Genomic DNA, 17,651 nt, shown 5'->3' with positions numbered 1-17,651 from the left:
ACATGGCCTAAAGGAGCCCTTATGGTGCAGTGGTTAAGTGGTCAGCAGCTAACTGAAAGGTTGGCAGTTTGAACTTGGCAGTGGCTTCTCAGGAGAAAGACCTGACAATCTGGTCCCATAAAGATTACAGCCAAGAAAACTCTATGGGGCAGTTCTACTCTGTAACAGATGGGGTTGCCATAAGTCAGAGACAACTGGACAGCACCCAGCAATACCAACAACATACATGACTTAAATGAAATAGAAAATACTGTTTTATATGTAAACGTAAATAGGGAGTTGAGAAGAAGAAGAAAAATAATTTCCAGTTTCAAGCCAGGGAAACAGAAACAGGACTAGAGCTGTAAGGAGAAACATTAAAACTACAAGAAGAAAGGGGTGAGTGGGTCAGGAGATGAGTTTGGGTTGGACCATGATAGATTTGGGGTTTGAGTGGATTTTGTATTGAAAATAGGCAGTGTGCAGATGGGTTATGGGGTAGGCTCTCAGAAGGAATGCTGGAGCCTTGGATGTGGGCTGTGCCCCCGCCCTTCCCCAACACACACCCATGGCATTCACAGCCATCCAGTAACTGAGATTACCAATGATGTGTGCTGGCAGAAAGAGTGGAATGTCCTCAGTTAGGGGACTGCACAACAGAGGGGGAAGGAGCCCTGGAAGTGCGGCAGTTAAGCACTTGGCTGCTAACTGAAAGTAAGTGGTTCAAACTCATGAGCCGCTTTAGGGTGAAAAGACCCAGCGATCGGCTTCCATAAAAATTACAGCCGAGGAAAACCCATGGGGTAGTTCTACTCTGTCACATGGGGTCGCTATGAGTCGGAATCAACTCGACAGCAAACAACAACAAGGGAGAGTTATGCCAGTTCCTGCTAGATGAAGCCACTGTTGACATGAAACAGTGATCTGGCAATATCAGTTGCAGAATGCAAGGCGAGTACCTCTTTGTTTTCTCACTCAGGTGAAACTAAGAAGTCTAGTTTACAAAGTTAGACCAAGGCCATACCCTCATCATTCAGAGGTTTTTACCTTCAGCTGTCCATGTTTCATGTGTCATATGAGATGAAAAAAGCACAGGTACAAGACTTCCTTCTTAATATTATGTGGTACAAGAACTGACTTAATACTCACGAGCATTTATGACAGTTGGCAGAATCGTTGCTTTTATACTCAGAGACTCTCATAGCCAAGAGGATAGTAACAGCCTTTTCTCGTTGAGTGCTGCAGAGTCAACTTTTTGACTCATAGCAACCCCATATGATGGAGTAGAACTGCCACATCTTTCTCCCATGGAGCAGCTGGTGGGTTTGAACTGCTAACCTTTGGATTAGCCACTGAGCGCTTAACTGTTTAGCTTTTGTGCTACTAGGGCTCCTTAGTAACAGCTTAAACCAAACCCAAAACCAAACCTGCCATCATCGAGTTGATCCTGACACATAGCAACCCTGTAGGACAGAGTAGAACTGCCCCATATGGGCTCCAAGGAGTGCCTAGTAGATTTGAACTGCCGACCCTTTGGGTAGCAGCCATATCAATTAGTTGCCTTCAAATCAGTCTGACTCATGGCGACTCCACGTGTGTAAGAAAAAAAAAAAAGTGTGAGCTGGTCTTAAATATTCTTTGATTATGAAACTTCTTCATCCTGTAATTGTGACACAGGGAGTTCAAGTAGAGCTGTGAAGCAACCAATAGGTTGCTTGATGTCATGTACTGTTCACCCCTGTGGTTGTCATTTGACTGATCTTTTTTTTTTTTAAATAATATTTTATTGTGTTTAGGTTCCCATTCAACAATTTCTACACAAGTTGTTCAGTGATTAGTTACATTCTTTACAAATGTGTGAACATTCTCATTATTTCTGTTCAATTCTCATTGTTCCATTTCCATTAATCTAGTTTCCCTGACCCCTTGCATTTTCATCTTTGTTTTAGAGTTTGCTGTTTGGTCTTAAGTGATTTTTTTAAAGGAGCATAGTACTTATAGATGGTGTTCTTTTTTCAGCCAGTATGTTATTTAGCTACAAGGTTACCACAGGGATTAGTTTTGGCTCAAGGTTTGAAGAGTTGTCTTAGGGCGGTAGTCTCAGGAGTCCTCTCATCTCAACCAGTTGAGTAGGTCTGATTTTTTGTTTGTTTGTTTTAGGATTTGAGGTTCTGTTCCACATTTTTCTCCCATTCCATTCAGGTCCATCTATTGTGGCCCTGAATGGAACAGTCAGTAATGGTATCCAGGTACCATCTAGTTCTGGTCTCAGGGCAGATGAGACTATCTATGGGGTGTGACTGCTGCTTAATAACGGAGGTTAACAGCCCTGCTCAGTCTCTGTAAGGATTTATTTCCTGACCAAAAAAGTAGTTAAATTAGTTCCTTGCAAAGGATTTTATTACCATAATAGTTATGCGTTACGAGTTTTGTGATCTCTGTACTCACCTCAGAGGTGTTGTTGTTAGGTACCGCCGAGTTGATTCTGACTCATACCAACCCCATGTGACAGAGTAGAACTGCCCCAAAGGGTTTCCTAGGCTGTAGTCTTTATGGGAGGACATTACCAGGTCTTTCTCCTGCAGAGCCGCTGGGTGGGTTCAAACCATCGACCTTTAGGTTAACAGCTAAGTGCTTAACCTTGTGGCACCAAAATTCCTTATCTCAGAGGTAGGTAGCCAAAGCCAAATCTCAATGTATGAGGATAAAAGTAGGTATTTTTTGTGAGACAAATTACCGTGTAGTTAGGAACAAGTGTGTGAAATCAGAAGCAGGAGCTTGTTCACAAACCGATTTGAAAATATTATCACCTACCATGGGATGGAACATACTTATTTCAGACCTGGAATATCTCTGGACACTTTGGAACCCAGCCAAATTTTACTTGTCAGGCTGCAGGTACTGACAGCAGTTCAGGTTGGGGCTGTCATTAGTGGCCATTGAGTTGGCTCATGGTGACCGTATGTAGCAGAATGAAACATTGACCCTCTACTAGTTTACTTCCGAAAAACCATTGAACACCCTATGGAACATAGTTCTATTCTAACACACATGGGGGTGTCATGAGTCGGAGTTGACTCAACATCAGCTGGATCACAAACTGTAATCTTGCTCATTTATGTGTTTATCTGTATATTGATTTTCTCTCTGACTAGAACGTAAGTTCCCCGAGAAACGGCAGCTGGAGACCACTTCTGTCTTGTTTACTACTGTCCTATGTAGGGCTACTACTGTTACTAATAAAACAAACCAAACCCACTGCGGTCAATCAGTTCTGACTCATGGTGACCCCATGTGACAGAGTAGAACTGTGCTCCATAGGGATTTCTTGGTTGTAGTATTTATGGAAGCAGATTGCCAGGCCTTTTTTCTGCAGAGCCACTGGTAGTTTTGACCTGCCAACCTGTAGATTTGTAGCTGAATACAAACTGTTTGCTCCATACTATATTGCTAATGCACTACTGCATTATATTTAACTATGTTTAGTTAGGGAGTCTAATTAATATTTGTTGAATGAATAAATAAATAAAAGCTACATCCTGTTTGACTTCTTAGCACATATTTTAGGTATTTTTTTTACAAACTTCGGTGCAGGTTTTACTCTAGCAGGTAGCTGCTTTTCATAGTTTCTGATATGGATATGTGGGTATTCCCTTGTTAGGCTGTAGGTTTTTGTCTCTCTATGGTTCTTTGGATAATTTTTCTGGGTTTCAAGGAATGGAGTTAAGTGAATGAGTTCACTCTGTCCTCTTTTCATCTCTGTGGACGTTTTAAAGCCAAGAATATAACATTAGGTGGTACAGTCATATCTAATGTAAGCTCACTGACTATATCATTCAGAATCTTTGTTATCTCTGATGTTCCACTGAGGAGAAACCCCTAGAGGTTTATGTCATCGTAACTTCTAATCTCTTTCAAAATAGCCAACCTTGCCAGAGATTCTGACCTGCCATCTTAGGAGGATTTGTCCTTACCACCAGTGGCCATATCTTTTATGTAAGACTTAGGATTATAAAGAACCAGTGATCCATGCTACAACATGGATGAACCTAGAAAACATTATGTTGAGTGAAATAAGTCAGTCACAAAAGGGTGAATACTGTATGAACCTACTTATATGAAATATCTAGAGTAGGTAAGTGTATAGAGACAAAGTTTTTTTTTTTTTTTAATTCAACTTTAGATGAAGGTTTATAGAACATACTAGTTTCTCATCAAACAATTAGTACACACATTTTTGTATGACATTGGTTAACAACTCCATGACATGTCAACACTCTCCTTCTCAACCCTGGGTTCCCTATTACCAACTTTTCTGTTCCCTCCTGCTTTCCAGTCCCTGCCCCAGGGCTGGTGCACCCCTTTAGTCTTGTGTTGTTCCATGGGCCTGTTCAATCTTTGGCTTAAAGGTGAACCTCAGGAGTGGCCTCATTACTGAGCCGTAAGGGTGTCTGGGGGCCATACTCTCAGTGTTTCTCCAGTCTCTGTCAGGCCAGCAAGTCTGGTCTTTCTTTTTCAGTTAGAATTTTGTTCTACATTTTTCTCCAGCTCTGTCCAGGACGTTCTATTGTGATCCCTGTCACAGCAGTCAGAGGTGGTAGCCGGGTACCATCTAGTTGTACTGGACTCAGTCTGGTGGAGGCCGTGGTAGATGTGGTCAGTTAGTCCTTTGGACTAATCTTTCCCTTGTATGTTTAGTTTTCTTCGTTCTTACTTGCTCCCGAAGGGGTGAGACCTGTGGAGTATCCTAGATGGCCGCTCACAGGCTTTTAAGACCCCAGACGCTACTCACCAAAGTAGAATCTAGAACATTTTCTTTATAAACTCCGTCACGCCAGTTGTGCTAGATGTTCCCTGAGACCATGGTCCCCTCAGCCCTCAGCCCAGCAATTCGGTCCCTCAGGGAGTTTGGATGTGTCTATGGAGCTACCATGGTCTTGCCTTGTATAGGTTGTGCTGGCTTCCCCAGTATTGTGTACTGTCTTACCTTTCACCAAAGTAACCACTTACCTTTTGTCTATTCAGTGTTCTTCTATCCCCACCCGTCCCCTCCCTTATAACCACTAAATATTGAGACAAAGTTTATTAGTGTTTATGGGCGGGGAGAGGGGAAAGGATTATTGTTTAAGGGGCATTGAGTTCCTGTTAAGAGTGAGGGAGAGATTTGGAAGTGAATAGTGGTAATGGTTGAACAACATGATGAACGTAATTAATGTCACTGAACTGTACATGTGAAGATTGTTGAAGTGGCGAATGTTACATGTTTTTTGTTGTTAGGTGCTGTCGAGCCAGTTTTTTTACTGTGTCACATAGGGTTTTCTTGGCTGTAGTTTTACAGGAGCAGGTCATCAGCTCTTTCTTCCTCAGAGCAGCTGGCTAGGTTTAAACCACCAACCTTTCAGTTAGCACTCAACTGTTTTGTGCCACCAGGGCTCCTTGTTACGTGTGTATTTGCCACAAAAGAAAAACTAATACTGATGGCAAAGGGGGTTGGAGTGGAAAAAAGATTGAGAACCACTGTTTCATATTCATATTGAATCTTTTGCCAGAAGCTATGAAATTCTGAGGAGCTTATGTTAAAAATCTTACCTTGATAATCATGCTTTCAAATTTTCTTCTTATTTAAGACAGTGTTTGCTTCATGTGGTTTGAAACCGTTTAAGTTCTTATAGAAAGAAAAACAAAAAACAAACTCATTTCCATGGAATTGATTCCAACCATGGTGACCCCAGGTGTTACAGACTAGAACTGCTCCATGGCTATAGTCTTTATGGAAGCAGAGTGCCAGGCCTTTTTTCTACAGCACCACTGAGTGGGTTCAGACCTCCAACCTTTACGTTAATAGTCAAGCACAAACTGTCTGTACCACCCAGGGACCTGTTTGGGTCCTTGGCCCTCTCTAAATATTAGAAGGAGAACATTCTTCTCCACCTGTGCACAGGCTCTTTGCTTGGTAATACCTGAGGCTTTAGTTATATTTAAAACTGCCTTACCAGACACCTCGAGTCCAGCAGTTTATTAACAGTGTAAATCCCAGCAGACCTGCTGAGGTTTATTTTAGGAACGTAAGTAAGGTTGGTTGAATATTGCCTGCCATTTAAAAGAGCTTAAGCCGTGAACTTTTTTGAGGATTTTAATTCATCTGGTAATACTTTGAAAGTTTCCTTTATACTAATACATAATAAAAGAACCCCTGATGGCACAATGGTTAAGCGCTCCACTGCTGACCGAAAGGTTGGCAGTTTGAACCTACCTGGCACCTCCACAGGAAAAAGACCTGGCAGTCTGCTCCCATAAAGATTACAGCCTAGAAAACCATATGAGGCAGTTCTCCTGTGTCACATAGGATAGTCATAAGTTGCAATCAACTCCATGGCAACCAAAAACAACAACAACAATGCATAATAAAGCAGATGTTTGCTTTCAGACTTGAAGCCTTTGCAGGAGACCAAACAGTTACCTCCAAAGAAGGACTTTTGTGAAGAAAAGTTATCCCAGGCATTGATCATGGAGAGACTTACAAACTGTAGCCTGGAGTGCTCCATATTAGAAGATTGGGGTTCTGCTGCTCTGTTTGTGAAACAGCCGGTAAGTCGTGGCAAATTTTAGGCAAGAGAACATCTTCATAGAGAAGCCTTTTATTGAGGAAAGAGACCATTACCCATGGCTACAATAAATATGGGAGACGTTTCCATTGGACTACAATACTTCTTACAGAACAGATTATTCCTGCAGAACAAAGAGTACGTAAGGTTGATACACATAAGAGAAGCCCAATAAAATCAGTTGTAAGGAATCACAAGCAAATCAGTGCTGGTTAGAAACGTTTGAGACGTAATCAGTATGAGAAATCTGAGCAGGATCTCAACCCTTACTCTTCACCAAAGATTTCATACTGGGAAAACCCTGTAGGTATGTGGAATGCATATTAAATGTGGGAAAGCCTCCAGCCAGCATTAGAAAATTCATATGATGTGTAATTTCATTGTGTTTAAAATTGCCAATCCTCCACGGCAGAAGGTTTCTCCTATTTTTCTCTTTTTTTCCCAAACATGAAAGATATAACGGTTTATGAGATGGATTGACACAGTGGCTGCAACAATGGGCTAAAGCATAAACAACGATTGTGAGGATGGTGCAGGACTGGGCAGTGTTTCGTTCTGTTGTACATAGGGTCACTATGAGTTGGAACCAACTCAACGGCAGCAAACAACAGGCCCGGTTATTATGTGACTTAGGGAACCTTAGCCAGAATTTTTTTTTGTGTGAAAATATGCACAGCAAAACCTGATGCCATTCAACTGTTTCTAGACATAATGATCATTGACATTGGTTACATTCTTCACATTGTGTCAATATTCTTTTTATTTCTCTTCTAGTTCTTTTATTCCCACTGATGTAAATTCTCTCCCCACTAACTTTCTCATCTGTGTTTTAAAATAGATGATGTTCATTTGGTCTTACATAGGTATTTTTTTTTAAATGTGATACTCAAGGGTGACGATCCTTGCTTTTTGAGCTAAACTGTTAACCTAGTTTAAGGGTGACTTCAGGGGATAGTATCAATTCAAGGCTTGAAGAGTAACTCAGGTCAGTAGTCTCAGGGATTCTTCCAGTCTCAATAGCTCCAGTAAGTCAGGATTCTCTACGAATTTGAGGTTCTGTTCTATATTTTTCTCCCTTTCTATCAGGATCCATCTATTGTGTTCCTCATCAGAACATTCGGTAGTGGTAGCTGATCACTATCTAGTTCTTTTTGTCTCAAGGTGGAGGAGGCAGGTGTTCATGGAGATAGTTATTCCTGTAGTTTGGTTCCTTCTCTGCCACTTGGGTTTCTTTCTTTCTCTTTTGTTCCAGATAAATGGAGACCAATAGTTGTATCTTAGATGGCTGCTCTTAAGCTTTTAAGATGCCAGATACTACTCACCATACTGGGAGGTAGAACATTAAAGTTATATTATGCCAATTGACTAGATTGTCCCACGAGGTTAGTAGTAACTCTTTGGCAGTGTTTGGACACAGCCCATCCCTATAGAGCCATGTGGGTTCATGAGCATATTGTGATCAAGAATGTTTTTGTACCATTCCAGGGCTTGGTGATTGTTGGGGATGTGGCTGTAGACTTCTCCCAGCAGAAGAGTTTCTGTAAGAATGTGACATGGGAGAACTATGGTGACCTGGGGTCAGTAGGTAAGGACATGCCTACTGCCAAATCTGAATGTACCTTCAGGGGCCCCCATTTTCCTACCTCATTATGGGAAGGGAGGAATGGGGATCTTCTGAAGTGTTAGGCTCAATTTGTGCTCCTGACTCCCAAAATAAAAGTTTAACATTTGTAGAGTTGAAAGTTGGTAACTGCATTATGGAGTTCCTGGATGGTGCAGATGGTTAACGCATTCAACTGCCAACCAAAAGGTTGAAGGTTTGAGGCTGCCCAGAAGTGCCTCGGAAGAAAGCCCTAGAAATCTACTTCCAAAAAATCAGCCATTGAAAATCCTTTGGAGCACAGTTCTACTCTGACACATATGGTATCACCATGAATTAGCGTTGACTCCATGGCAGCCGATACTGGTTAACTTTATTATGTGTGAAGCATCATCTTTTGTGTCTTTAGATATTCCTCACTCTTCTTTTTGTTTCTTCCTGTAATACAACTTTTCTAAAACCCGGGAACTTGTTCTCAATTTGGAATGCTAATGATATGACCAAATCTTGTCTCTTCATATATACAGGACATAGTGTTTCTAAGCCAGATTTGGTCTCCTTATTGGCACAAGGTATGGAGCCCTGGATGGTGAAGAGAGAGTTGACAGGAGGCCTGTTCTCAGGTGAGTGCGGGAGAACGTGATGTGGAAAAGCCGTGCAGGTTAGAGCTAAACTTTTTTCAGAGGTTGAATCCTCACTAATGTGTACGGTAGACAGCTCTTACCAAGTTGTCTAGGTCTGGAGAGAAATTTTAAGTCTCTTAGTCTGGGCTTCCAAAACTACTGTCTTCCCTCCTCTGCCTCCTTCTCTCTAATAACTCACCTCTGCTAGGTTTTTGTATGAATCCTTGCGGTCTGGGATCTTCTTACATACATTGTAGAGAGCATGTCTAACTGTAATAGCTTTTAGAGCTGCATTACGTAAATGGTATTTATTAGTATTTAAATTCACCAACTTTCCTTTATACAATTCCTTCATTCTAGCACATGAAAGGAAACCCTGGTGGCATAGTGGTTAAGTGCTACAGCTGCTAACCAAGAGATTGGCAGTTCAAATCCACCAGGTGCTCCTTGGAAACTCTATGGGGCAGTTCTGCTCTGTCTTATATGGGCACTATGAGTTGGAATCGACTCGATGGCAGTGGGTTTGGTTTTTTGGGTTTTAGTGCATGAAAAAGGAAATATTTGTGTTCTTGATGTCTTTCAGGCCAGCAGTCTGTACGTGAGACCCAGGAATTCTTTCCAAACCAGGACACGTACAATAAAATGGTAACGGACCGAATTTCAGACACTAACCTTGAGTACTCCATTTTCAGAGAAAAGTGGGATTCTGAGGGTTTGTTTGAAAGGAAGCTGGTAGGTCAGGAGACACAATTTAAGCAAGAAATCATCACTCACAGCAAAACCCTCTCTAAGGAAAGAGACCAGATGTATACCAGATCTGGAAGATGGTTCTATTTGGACAATTCAAAAGATAAGGTTCACAATTGTGATTTGGTTAAGAAAGGTTTCTCAAAAAACTCAGTGGTAGTAAAACACACAGGAATCTATGCAGGAAAAAAACTCTTCATATGTAATGAATGTAAGAAAACTTTTACCCAGAGCTCATCCCTTACGGTTCATCAGAGAATTCATACTGGAGAGAAACCCTATAAATGTAGTGAATGTGGGAAAGCCTTCAGTGATGGTTCATCATTTGCACGACATCAGAGGTGTCATACTGGCAATAAGCCCTATGAATGTATCGAATGTGGGAAAGCTTTCATACAGAACACATCCCTTATCCGCCACTGGAGGTATTATCATACTGGGGAGAAACCTTTTGATTGCATTGATTGTGGGAAAGCCTTCAGTGATCACATAGGGCTTAGTCAGCATAGAAGGATTCATACTGGAGAGAAACCTTACAAATGTGATGTATGTGACAAATCCTTTAGGTATGGCTCATCCCTTACCGTGCATCAAAGGATTCATACTGGAGAAAAACCATATGAGTGTGATGTTTGTAGGAAAGCCTTCAGCCATCATGCATCACTCACTCAACACCAGAGAGTGCATTCTGGAGAAAAGCCTTTTAAGTGTAAAGAATGCGGGAAAGCTTTTAGGCAGAATATACACCTTGCTAGCCATTTGAGAATTCACACTGGAGAGAAGCCATTTGAATGTGGAGAATGTGGGAAATCCTTCAGCATCAGCTCACAGCTTGCCACCCACCAGAGAATTCATACTGGAGAAAAACCCTATGAATGTAAGGTGTGTAGTAAAGCCTTCACCCAGAAGGCTCACCTTGCCCAGCATCAGAAAACACACACGGGAGAGAAACCCTATGAGTGTAAAGAATGCGGCAAAGCCTTCAGCCAGACCACGCACCTTATTCAACATCAGAGGGTTCATACTGGAGAGAAGCCCTATAAGTGTATCGAATGTGGGAAGGCCTTTGGTGACAACTCATCCTGTACTCAACATCAGAGACTTCATACTGGCCAAAGACCTTACGAATGTATTGAGTGTGGGAAGGCATTCAAGACAAAGTCATCCCTGATTTGTCATCGCAGAAGTCACACTGGAGAGAAACCTTACGAATGCAGTGCGTGTGGCAAAGCCTTTAGCCATCGTCAGTCCCTTAGTGTCCATCAGAGAATTCATTCTGGAAAGAAACCGTATGAATGTAAGGAATGCAGGAAAACCTTCATTCAAATTGGACACTTGAATCAACACAAAAGAGTTCATACTGGAGAGAGATCCTATAACTATAAAAGAAGTAGGAAAGTCTTTAGGCAGACTGCATCCTTTGCTCATCATCAGAAAATATGTGCTGGAGAGTCATCAACAAGCCCCTCTTTACCTCCTTCATCAAGTCCTGTGGACCTATTTCCCAAATTTCTCTGGAATCCATCCTCACTGTCATCACCATAGTCTCAAGACATCATCACATCACCTAGACTACATCAGTAGTTTAAAAAGTGATGTCTCTGCCCTTTTGTTTTGTTTTTGTCTTATAAGCTTATTCTTCACTTTACAGTCAGAGTGATTTTTTGTAATTCTTTGACTCAAGTAAAACTTGTGTTGAGATTCTTTAAATTGGTTAATGCATACAGTGTGCTTGGCACAGTGTCTGGGCCATGCTAAGTGTTCAATAATGTTAGCTCTTTCAGAAACATTATTTTTGGACATTGAAGAATTACCGTAGTCTGCTCTGAATAAAAAGGACGCATAGAACAAGCTAGGAGAACCCAGATTTTAGAACAGGAACAGGAGTTCTTGAGGTGGATTGATGAGGTTTAGCCTATGTGGATTTGAAACTTGATTCCATGATGTTAAGTTAGTGTTGTGGCTTTATATCTTAATTAAATGAACTTTGGTGAGAAAATTCAACCTTACTGTATATCTGATGACAGTCTTAGAAAGTACGTACAGAACATGGATGAGTGGACTACCTGAAACAGAAGAACTAAGCCATTCCGAAAAATGCAAGATTTATGTGCATAGAGTTAAAACTACTGACATGTTTCTCAAAAATTAAAAAAGAACAGGATCTGATCTATTTAAAGTCACTTGGATTTATAACTGAAATCTGTTAAACTTTCAGGCAGTCATTAACTCAAAGGTAAACTGATCTAGAGCGGGGTCAGCAAACTATGACTTGCGGCCAAATTTCCACTGGCTGTTTTTGTATGGGGGTCCCTGGATGGTACAAACAGTTAATGCACTTCGCTCCTAACTGAAAGTTTGGACGTTCAAGTCCACCCATAGGCATCTCAGAAGGAAGGCCTGGCAATATACTTTGGAAAAATCAACCACTGAAAACCCTGTGGAACACAGTTCTACACTGACACACATGGGGTCACCATGAGTTGGAATTAAAGCAACTAGTTGGTTGGTTTTTATACGGCCTGGGAGCTAAGAGTAATTTTTACATTTTTAAATAGTTGATAAAAGTGAAAAGAATACTTTATGACATCATGAAAATTATATGGGATTCAAGTTTCATTGCTCCTGAAGAAGTTTTATTGGAACATAGCCACACTCTTTTGTATGCATATTGTCTGTGGCTGTTTTCTGAAGGCTACAACAGCAGAGTTGAGTAGTTGCAATAGAGACTGTATGGCTCACAAAGCCAATAGTATTTACGTCTGGTTTTATGGAAAATGTTTGCCAATCCCTGCGGTAAAGCAGAGGTCAGCAAACTACAGCCCATAGGCCTTATCCAATCTGCTGTTTTTGTAAATAAAGTTTTATTGGACTAAAGCCACATTCATTTGTTTACGTGTTGACTCTGGCTACTTTCATGGTACAGTGGCAGAGTTGAGTAGTTGCAAAAGAGGCTGTATGGCCTGCAAAGCCTCAAATATTTACTGTCTGTCCTTTTACAGAAAAAGTTTGCTGATCACTGTTCAGGAGCAGAGAAAAATATTTAAGAACTAATTCTTTCTATAAAGGTATTACAACTCTGACATCTAAAACAAGAAAGCAAACTGTAAGCAGTTTATTGAATGTAGGTGAAAGGAAATTATTAAACAATAATGGAAAATAGAAAATATGTGAAAGTGTTTTTTTAGATGAAAGACTCAGTGCTCTTAAAATGTTTGTAAATTGCAGTTCCAAACATAATCCCAGTAGGATATGTTTACCTTGACCATTTTATTTGAAACAACATGAGGAAGGATAATTAGGCAAGAATAGCAAGGAGGTTTTCAAACTACATTTCTGTGCATGTGAGATTTTGGTATATAACAAAACTGTCTTTTAATACTGGGGAAATGATATTTTGAGAATTGGTTATTCACCTCTCCGTAAAAAAGCTAAATGCATACTTCAGACATTAAGAGAACATGTACAATTTTATTTAACATCTCGATGAAAGGATAATTAAATGTTAGAGGCAAACATAGAAAAGAGGAAGGCTTTATTAAGCAGGGCATGGAATCCTAAAAATCCGTAAAGGAAGAGAATAAGTTGGCCTGTGTAAAAATTTAAATTTCTGCATAGTGAAAGGCACCAAAAAGAGTTGAAACACAATTGAGAGAAAACATGTGTAACATATATACAATAACGTCAGTAACAAAGAAAGTGCTATTAGATGTACAAAGCAGTGGAAAAAATTAGCATACCAGTGGGCATTGCCCAATTGAAGAATTCAAATATATAAAGGAAGTTTGTGACGTTCTTAACCTCATAATCAGAGAAATGCAAATTCAAACAAATTCTCTTGGTTCTCGGTTTAATTAAAATGTAAAATTTGGATAATATCCAGTACCGTTATCATGTAGGAAAACAGATACTTGTTTGCCATTAGCACTGTAAATTTCTCTCCTACTGTTTTGGATACGATATGGTGTGGCCTGTCAACATTATAAATATGCATTCCTTTTGAAACAGTAATTCCAGATCTAGGGATTTTATCCCATTGAAATAAATAGATGTAAATAATGCTTTTGCAGAATTGTTTTAATTGCAACAAATAGGATTTCAGTGTCCTGTCAAGCAGCTTGATTAAATAAACTGCAGTTATGCAATACTGTATTATGCAGTGAATAGAAAGAGGTTACCTGTATGTCTAATTCCATGGAGAGTTGTCACCATATATTAAATGAAGTATGTGATTTGCAGAACATTATGTGTAAATTTATCTGGTAGTCGTAGAGTCAAAATTAATATTGAATATACAGTCATGCTCTGCTTAACGTCCACAATAAGTTTTGTGAGATAGGACGTTATATGATTTGGACGTTGTGCGAACACTGTATTATATACAGGCAGTCCCTGGATTATGAACGAGTTCTATTCCTAAATCTGTCTTTAAGTCAAATGTGTACGTTTAAGTCGGAACAGGTAGGTACGATTTGTAACTAATGTCAGTTAGTAAAATGTTTGTCTTAGTATATAGTGTACCTTTCTATGCATAAAAAACATTAAACACTTCCAGATACACTAAAACATCTTTAACATAATATAGTAATAATAATGTTTTGATGAGTGCCACAAAGTAGCGTCCATTTGTTATTAGGAACCATTGTATGTGCCTCGAATTTTTAATATAATAGGCTTTACAGGGGTTGGGACCACAGACATAAATGTGGTGGAACATTGCCCAAAGGGACGTTATGTGGCACATAACTGTACACGATGAAATCCATTTTTGTCTTTAACAGGTACACTTAGCTCTTTCTGGGCACTTTCCCTTTCCCTTTTTTTATTCCATATTATCCTGGTGACCTGCCAGCCATACTTGGGCCCAGTCAAGCTAGTCAGATTTTTTATTCTTTGTCATTTGATTGGAGACAAGGGTATAGGAACAGGGCTGATAGTCAGCTTTATGAACCAGTATGGCCATAATGGGTGGTTTCTTTCAGTCAGGATCCATTTCGATTGGTTGAGTCCCTTACTGTACCAGCTGGTAGACATCTGGACTATCACTCCAGCACAGAAGTACTTGGAATTGAGTTATCCTTTGGCAGCAAAGTTGTTCTGTTCCTCTACCTATCACTGTGATCCATTTAAATGGCTCCTGTTTTCTTATACCTGAGTTTTCTTCAGGTCTTTTAAGTCTGTGAGCTACCTGTTCGTCCAATATCTAGCTTCTAATTTGAAATTATAGTCAGGTTCTTTTGTTCTCAAGCAAAGAAATCTAGTCAATACAGAAATTTTACTAGAGAATGGTTTTCAGGCCAGAGAAGCAGAGTATTAAGGATTGATTTTGAAGTGAAATAGACCAAAGGTAAACTCTTAATAGTATTTTGTAATAGGGAAGGCTATTCATGGTGTAGCAGAATCACAAACCCATAGCACATGTGGTAGATGGCTCTTACCACAGATTAACTGAAAGATGATGAGGAATGCTAAGTTCAAAAGTATGTTTGCTCCTTGTTAATAATGAAATTGGATAATTAAAAGTAAAAGGCCACTTGAAATACTGGCCTTAAGAAAGTGAAATCAGGATCTCGTGACTGTTCAGAAGAATCTCTTGCTGCTTCTAATCATGGAGTTGCAGTTGCTGAAAGCCAAATGCAACAGGTCCAATGCATTGCTGAGCTGTGATGCTGACTGAATGCTCAACTGCATTTGCTTGTAAATGTAATTGAAGTCATTATTTCCAGAAGATTTAAATCCAGGTTATTGGATTGGAGCTCTCAGTAAGGATTTAAAGATCTTAGAAAACTTTGACTTCCCTTCTCAAACTTTAAGAAACCTCCCGGCTAATTGTCCCTTGTGACAGAAAATGCTTAATTTGCTTCTAGCTGCACCATTATTGCTTGGCTGGTAACAAAATCTGAATTGAATGTGACCCAGAGGTAGAAATACAGAAAGATAGGAGATTAATTTCATCCAGAAATATTTAATATCTTCCACTAATTATACCATCAAAATCTAGGAGACATTTTTGGGGATGTATTTTGAGAGAAGTTACTTTGCGTGTTATATGAGGACTTGGAAGAATTCAAGAGATTATATATGCTAGATTGGATCTTTTTTTCCCATGCCCCTAAGTCATCTTTTGCAAGGTCCCCTAATGTCCCAGTAGCCTTTCCATTTCTTTGACATGAAAGAACCACCAGCATCTTTAAAATTTTCTTTATGGCTCCTCCTTTAGGTACTGGGACTTACGAGAGTGATTACATTTGGAAAGTGTACTGATTTCTGTAGTAAATTATGGCATGTGTAGCAGCTGAATTACACGGCAACAGTTAACCATGCTGAGAAAGTGAGAATGGTCATAATAAACCTCTGAACTCCAGGAACATTCTGATATGCTGATATTTTCACTGTATTTAATAATAGATCCCCAGGGTTGAAATCCCACTAAGGTCTTGTAATTAAGAACACTCCATGGCACAGCACCCAAGGCCCACATTGACTTGAGTCAATGGAAAGGGACGTGAGTACTCTTGAATGACTAAATTTCCAGTAGAATTCCTGAAGGACCTGAATTTACGCAGAGTGAGGGCTTATGATGGAATTCTTATCCAAGTGTTGCTTATAGCAGGTTCAGTGAGACCACAAACCCAAGCTGGTTATTTTCCCAGGTCCTGGTAACACACTTCTTAATGGTATCTATGATTATGACAAGATGCTCACCAAAAATTTATGCTTCATTTTCTGTTGTCTGGAATTGATTCTGATATGTGGCTGCCCAGCCACAAACTACATCCAGTTGTGGCTATTAGATTAATTTTCTTCAATGTGGTGTGAATACACGTGATGTGTCACTTGTGGCCAGTTATTCAGCAGAGGACATACTGTCCAGCTGCAAAAAGAACAATTGCAATCGTGTGGGATGGCAGACCTGCAAGATGGAAGAAGTCTGAGTCCCTACACCAGTATTTGCAGGAAAGCCTGCAGTCACCTAGGAACTTCAACAATGGGTTATTATGTAAGTGAAAAATAAACTTCTGTTGTGTTAAGGTGATGGCATTTGGGTTTTAATTGTAGTAGCTGCTAGTGTAATCCTAATCAATATGGTATTTTTGACTACCGATAGAATCCCTCACTCACAAAGTCATGGAGTAAGAGCTGTGAAGGTGCATTATCTATTGTGTAACAAAGTGCCCCAAAACTTAGTGGCTTAAAAGAGACATTTATTATCTCAGTTTCTTTGGGTAAGAAATCCAGGCATGGTTTAGCTGAGTGCCACTGGCTCAGGGTCTCTCTCACAAGATTGCAGCTAAGGTGTTGACAGGTACTACAGTCATGTGCAGACTTGAGGAGAATCAGCTTTCAAGTTCACAAATATAAATGTTGACAAGCCTCATGTCCTTGATTTTTTTGACTGGAGCTGTCAGTTCCTTTCCATGTGGGATTCTCTCTAGGGTGGCTTACAACATGGTACTGGCTTCCCTGAAAGGGAGTGAGGACGAAAGGGTGCCCAAGATGGAAACTGAAGTCTTTTTGTAACCTCATATTAGAAGTGACATCCCATTATCTTTGGCATATTCAGTTTACTAGAAGTGAGTCACTTTCAAGGGGAGGGGATTACACAAGGGCATAAATACTAGGAGGGTGAGGCTCATGGGACATCTTACAGGCTGCCTACCATAGTCTAAGGAGCCCAGGTGTTACAGTGGTTAAGTGCTCAACAGTTAACCAAAAGGTTGGTGGTACAAACTGACAAGCTGCTCCTTGGGAGAAAGATGTGGCAGTCTGCTTCCATAAAGATAACAGCCTTGGGGCATTTCTACTGTGTACTATAGGATGGCTATGAATCAGAATTGATTTGACGGCACACAACACCACCACCCCCAAAGTCTGCCTTCTGGCCCCTAGTGATTAATGTTCCTTCCACATGTGTCCTCCCCACACACTGACCTCCCAAAACCCCATCCAAAGTCTCATCTCATTACACCATCAGCTCAAAGTCAAAATCTTGTCATCTAAATCAGGTCTAGATGCTGATGAGTCTCCTCTGGTGTAGTTTCTCAAGTTCAGGTCCCCTCAATGTGTTGCCAATTGCCATCGAATCAACACATGTGT

At 40.3% G+C, this 17,651-nt stretch overlaps 1 protein-coding gene across 3 annotated transcripts in view; it reads left to right on the top strand.

Annotated features, from left to right (window-relative positions):
• Nucleotides 1-17,051, top strand: part of ZFP28 (ZFP28 zinc finger protein) — a 29,278-nt gene extending 12,227 nt beyond the window's left edge. For 2 of the 3 annotated variants that reach the window (XM_049899837.1, XM_049899838.1), the window contains 4 exons: nt 6,407-6,567; nt 8,070-8,169; nt 8,712-8,807; nt 9,391-17,051. In XM_049899837.1, coding sequence (XP_049755794.1) covers nt 6,407-6,567; nt 8,070-8,169; nt 8,712-8,807; nt 9,391-11,099 — 2,066 coding nt within the window. In that variant the 3' untranslated portion in view covers nt 11,100-17,051. The remainder of the gene's footprint in view (nt 1-6,406; nt 6,568-8,069; nt 8,170-8,711; nt 8,808-9,390) is intronic. The other variant, XM_049899836.1, reaches the window with a different exon arrangement.
• The last annotated feature ends 600 nt before the right edge of the window (nt 17,052-17,651 follow it).

Source organism: Elephas maximus, chromosome 11, assembly GCF_024166365.1.
Source record: "Elephas maximus indicus isolate mEleMax1 chromosome 11, mEleMax1 primary haplotype, whole genome shotgun sequence".
NCBI classification, from domain to species: Eukaryota; Metazoa; Chordata; class Mammalia; order Proboscidea; family Elephantidae; genus Elephas; species Elephas maximus.
Note: the sequence above shows the minus strand (reverse complement) of the source record. Positions and strands in the feature narration are given on the sequence as shown.